This window comes from Poecilia latipinna, unplaced genomic scaffold (assembly GCF_001443285.1).
Source record: "Poecilia latipinna isolate Pla-1442-1.1 unplaced genomic scaffold, P_latipinna-1.0 Scaffold2688, whole genome shotgun sequence".
Classification (NCBI taxonomy): domain Eukaryota; kingdom Metazoa; phylum Chordata; class Actinopteri; order Cyprinodontiformes; family Poeciliidae; genus Poecilia; species Poecilia latipinna.
The window spans coordinates 150,582-156,581 of NW_015115304.1; the positions used below are offsets into that span (position 1 = coordinate 150,582).

A 6,000-nucleotide genomic window follows, 5' to 3' on the forward strand; every position below is an offset into this window, starting at 1 on the left:
TTCATTTTCATATGATTTATATCTTTTATTTTGCATTTTTATACTCGGCTATAGATTAATATTAAATAAATGTTGTATATGCACACAGGGACAAAGTGAAGTTAATTTTATTGAAAATTTTCACAACACCTCTTTGTGTGTAATTTTCTTTCAGCTCTGTAATTCATCAAGCCTGTGCCTTTTTATTTATCGCAAAGTTTTTCTTTGGCGTAGCTTTTAGTCAAAATGACAAGAAAGCCTATAGTTATTGCTTTTACTGTTCTTATCAGTCAGACTACGTTTTGCACTGACTGGATTTCAAATGAGCTGCGCCTGTATGTGGTGTCCTCTGGCTCTAGGCTGCATCCGTTAGCCGGCCGTGACTCCTTCCGAGATGAACCGATGGAAAAGTGGAAGCAGGAGGCATAAAAGAAGGCCAGCAGGAGAAGGAAGCAGACGACACAGAAAATGACAATAATCACAATGGTCTGTATTTCCATGTGGTGCCTTTCCTCAGGCAGAAGTGTGGCCGGGGTCATGAGGCTCAACGCTGCTGGGGTAGCATTGAAACTGGGAAACCACGACTCCACGGATGCAAAGTGTGTGACTACTGACATGATGAGAAGGGGTGCTTCCTTTGTAGGCTGGGCAGGATTGATGATACCTTCAAAAAGAAAACACACATAATTCAGTGCAGAATCAAGTCCCAACTACCTGAAGTCACTTTCAAACAGGCACATTATTAAGTAACTCAGTAGTGTGTGGACTGTAATAACTACCAGGTCCTTTAAATGGCCTTAATATCCAGACACCAACCAGTCTCCCTTTCTGTCCAGAACCCAGTCAATCACATTGATTATCAATAAGGTTAATTCAGCTGAAGATTAATTATTGACCTCTTGAGGAAGTTAAAAAAACTGCATTCACAAAGGAGAACAAGAAGATTATTTATTGGGGTGGAAAAAGCATTTAATTCAGTATTGCACCTAACTTGATTATAGATAGTGTTAATCAAACAGAAACCCAATGATTATCAGCCTTTATGCAGCAGACTGTTTTTGTACATACAAAATAATGCAGTCTGAAACTTAAGAAAAACTTTCAATATTCTCAGAGACAAACATCGAGGAAGACTGGATGAGCTAAGAGTCCAGTTTGTCCACTTTAAATAATAAAATCTGGTCTTTTAAGCAAAGTGGACAGGGCAGCGAAGAGTCTGGTTGCTGCAGAAGGGTATTGGTTTAATTTGGCAATAATAAAGCCCACTTTGAACACCAAATTATGAACAATGAAATACCCCTGCGCACAGTCTGTAGATGGTTGTACAGAATTGTAGTTACTCTTTATTTTAAATATAGACTATTACTTGCACTAGTTATAGTGGAAGTAATAGTCACAGTTACTAAAACAACAATTCAAGTAATGATTGGCACAAAGCAATGAAAACAATTATAAACAGCACCATGATGTATGAAGAAATAACTCATTCACACTTTTGAACTGATACTTTTCTAACTTCTTCTTCTAAAGCTAGCTGAGCTTCATTGCTAGAGCTATAGCTGATAGCTAAGTGGGAAGTAATTTTTGTTGCCACTTGTATAGCCTTTGCTCAGTTGCTCGATCCTTCGCACACCACAGAAAAGGATGAAGCCCAAGGAATGTGCAGCTTCAAGCAAAACACCATAAACATTGCAAGATAAGCATGTTAAAGTGCTGATAATCTGCATAAGACTATTTTATACCACCCTTATCCCTTTGACATACTTTACTATGTCAAGCTTAACACTATTCATTTTAGAAATTTTTTTTTATTCATTGCATAAAACACTGCACTGACTTTGTCTTTTGTGCTTACCTGTTGCGTTCAGGAGCCGTACCGCCGTACTCAATCTTACCGTTACAGGATTCTTGGTTTGCTTTTGGTGAGCACAGGTCGGGAAGTATCATAAAAAACGAGAGGGAGGGCTGGAGAGCAATGGAGAGGAGAGGTGGCTGGAGGACCAGGAATAATAGGGAGGGCTGCCATGGCAACGCAGACTTAGGGGCCGCCCGTGTGACAGTGACATCACATCCCCTCAAAGTGCTGTCATTCATGATATACAGTTATATCTATGGGCAGATAATTTTTAACAAAAGAAAGAGGAGTATAGTTGAAGCACAAACAAAGTGAAAGCTAAAACAATGTGGCCTTCAGTGAAGCCTATAATTTATTGACACACTGTCAGGAATTAAGGCTTTGCCTGACCAGAAGGTCCAGGATAAAAGCAAGCAGATTCCTTGGTGGCTAAGAGATTATTCAGACCCTTTGGTGCAGCCACCTGTTAGTTAAAAAAAAAAAAAAAAAAAAAAAACCCTCAATGCACATTGCAAAATACCAGCTTACCTCCCCTCCCCCAGGGCCTTCGCTGTCTGCCTCCTTCAAACTACCATAATGATCCATTTTTCACAACTTGTAATTGGTGCGGCACCCCCCAGTGAAGTACCAGGGGGTGCTCAAAGGCAACTGAGGACTAAAAATGTTCAGTCTTGCCTCAGATTAAAATCTGCAAGAAGAAAATCATTAAATTCATGAACATCTACTGAGAAGTCTAAAGCTCTCCGTCAAAAGATTCAAGAAATAACAACAACAACAAAAATGATAGAAGTATTCATTAGCACAATTTAATGTGTAAAAGCACAGAATGGACCCCGCTAGCTGTTAATTTCAGAGTGGCTTCAGGTGGTTAATTGCAGCTTTACACAATAGAAACAAAGGATCCATTACATCCAAATGCAGTTAGGAAGAGCCAAAAAAAAAAAAGGGAGCATGAATGAAGGATTTAGCACACACCAAGGTCAGTCAAACAAAACACAACATGAGGAATAATCACAGGAGTGTGTGGGCCCTAATGCCTGGAGGGTCTCTGACGGCTATCCTCCCAGGAGAGACAGCTGACAAAGACAGAGCTCTGAAAAAAAATAAAAAAAATCAATGGTCTGACCGCATCTTACAAAGAATGTAAAAAACAGGTTTTCTCCGTCCCAGTTGCTCAGATTTTGTTAGAGGATTTGCATTCCCGCTTGAGGAACAAACAGCATTCACAGCTGGAAGCGAGAGGCGTCGTGTGGCAAAGCCGATGATGACAGACAAAAACGATGCTGCAAGACGGGCAGTCTGCGACGTAATGGTTCCAAAATTAACATATAAAACGTTTCATGGAAAAGAGCCTATGCCGAAATTACTCAGTCTCGCTCTGTGTGTAATTTCCTGCACTGTTTGCTCTGCTATGCCATTAAGATTTGATATCTTGTTTGCTATGCCACATAAGTGTGTAATTTTAAGCTGTCTCTTCTGCAAGTCTTGTTGCTCAGTTTGTCTCCATCTCACAGCAAAATGTTAGCACTTGTCAGATTAACTTGTAGTTGTCTCACAATGAAGTATGTACATTGACATTAATGCAGTTTCTGTCCATCAGTGACAGTTGTTTTTTTTTTTTTTTTTTTACGGGATTGTACCTCCTCTCTCCGTATTGTGCTAAGTGAAATGTAAAAACACTTTGATTACATAGGGACGGCTTTAATCTGAAAACAAGTAACAACACAGCAGAAATGACTAATTTTATTGTCAAAATGTGCACGTTACACACACTCACACAAAAACGGCTACTGCAATGCTACACACTTTCCTTGGTAATTGCAGCATTAAGGAACTCAGACAGATTCAACCAAACCTTTTGGGATGAAACCAAAATGTTTAATTTCCAAACAATGTTAATACTTAAAACACTGATACTTATTAGAACTAGGTTCTTCTTTATGTCGACTACCTTTGTAAAACATTCATAAAAATAAAAATTCATAAAAACAGAATCATTCCAATCTATGAGGTCAGCTGAATGCATCATAATTAGATGAAGTGAAAGATATGAATCACATTCTGTGACGCTGGTGCGCTGGTTCATTCTGGTCAGTGTTATTTTGGGACTGGTCTTCACTTCTTCTTGTTCACAATGTTGTTGCAAATCCAGTTCATGCCGTCCTGTTGGCAAAATTAAGACAGTAATTGTGTGTGTTCAAATTACTCTTATGCAAGTAAACAGAGTTGTCCTGATTTTTCAGTAGATGTTTATTCAAAAATTATTCGCAAAAGTAGTCATGCCTTTTATGCATTTTGCAACACTGCAATCGCAAACTTTGATATATCTAGCATGGATATTCCATAACTTCCCAATAGAAAGTGGCTCAAAATTGGCATGTAGAAGGAAAATAAAACAGTTTTCAAAACAAAATAGTTTTACAAATAGAAATCTGAAAACTGTGGCACATATTTGACTTCATCCTTGTTTTAGTCAATACTTTGCAGAGCCATCTGTTGCTGCTATCAGCTAAGCATCTCTTTAGGAATGTGTTAATCAGCTTTGCACATCTAAAGATATATATATATATGTTTTGCTCATCATACTCTGCAAATTAAGATTTGCTGTCAGACGTGACAGGAAGCCGCTGTCAACATAGATTATCATGCCTAATCACAAACTTCTAATATCCCTGAGGTCTAAACAGTTTAAAATTGCTGTTGCTAGAAGGGAAACCTTCATCTCATTTTCCAGTAGCAGGGTTCCTTCTAGAGTTGCCCTGTAATCCTCCAAATAACTCTGCTGACGTATTCCCACATCATGACGCAGCCTCCACCGTGTTCCACGTCAAAAAAGTTCTGCTTTGGTCTCATCTGACTTGTAACCTAACCCTGATTCGAATTTGTGCGTAATTATGAAAACTGTGTGCTATTTTAATTCCACTTTACAAATATTCACTTCTTTATGTTTTGGACTTTATGTCCCATAAAATCCTGATGAGATAAGAGATATTTATGGTTGTAATGTGTCAAAAAAAAAAAAAAAAAAAAAACTAAATAAGCAGCTGTTGCTCCTTACCTGAACTCCCTCCCCAGAAACGGCCGAACATGCCTGAATTTGCCACTCGCGGTCCCGGTATGTGTGCAGGTTGAGCCCCTCAGCAATCTCGCTAGCCGGTGACGCTGTGGCCAGATCTTGCTTATTAGCGAAGATGAGCACCGGAACGCCCTTCAAATTTTCTTCATCGATCAGCTCAGACAGCTCCTGCACAAACAGCTTTTGTGAGTCATGCAGACTGTCAAAGTAAAATGTTTGATGTAGAATACTGAAAGGACATCACCGATCCCAAAGTGGTAAATTAAACACAGATAACTACCTTTAGTTCCTTGGTTAGGGATGAGAGTTATGCTAGCTTTCATCCTGGTATATAATTAGAAAAGTACCTTAAGCTGCCAGAACAAATATACAGTTTTCAACGACGGATAAGTCAGACTTCGTGTTGTAAGACAGCAAACAAAACGGGGTATGCATGAAAATGACAAGATAATTTTATATAATCAGACATGACATAGTTTTGTAGTCAGAGAATGACTGAAATATTGCTTTCTGAAATCGTTCTGTCATTGTAAGTTTTAAGAGTTCAAAACATCCCAGCAGATGCTTTCAAGTCGGTGTAATTATTACAATAGCAGCATCTTCCACCTTTCCTTATTCAGTGCAGTAGCATGATCTCACAATGAACAATTTTGCTGCAGGTTTTCTAACAGTAAACCTTTGATTTTTTCCCCCCATTCCTTATCATCCTTATCAATAAATTAGGAAGACATCATAGATTAAGAGAAGACAATACTGTGTTGATATTCTTTTCTGTATTTCAGGTTTCTCAAGATTTCAGTTAAAAATATGGGCAACTTACTAAGCAAACTGAGATGATTATCTTACTCGGGTTTTGCAGAAACCGCTTGAAAATCAACAAGGAATTTTAAATACACATAAAAAGTCAAACGTGATATCTTAAGACACTGTGATGCTTCTTTTTTTTCTGTTTTGTGGGGTGGGAATCAAAATGAATTTCCAAGCTCACCAATCCCGTCTCCTCAAACCTCTTCTTGTCTGCGCTGTCAATAACATAAATCTAAAAAAAAAAGAAGAAAACATAAAAAATAGTCTATTCTCTTAACAGCAT

General features: G+C 38.4%; 1 protein-coding gene across 1 annotated transcript; it reads right to left on the reverse strand.

The window, feature by feature from the left end:
• Positions 1 to 2,621: 2,621 nt before the first annotated feature.
• On the reverse strand, positions 2,622 to 5,949 carry LOC106938770 (ADP-ribosylation factor-like protein 3; the record flags this gene model as incomplete). Its single annotated transcript, XM_015020920.1, has 3 exons — positions 2,622 to 3,997; positions 4,893 to 5,078; positions 5,899 to 5,949. Coding segments are annotated over 3 exons (285 nt in total), but the record flags the coding sequence as incomplete, so codon positions are not given.
• Between the last annotated feature and the right edge of the window lie 51 nt (positions 5,950 to 6,000).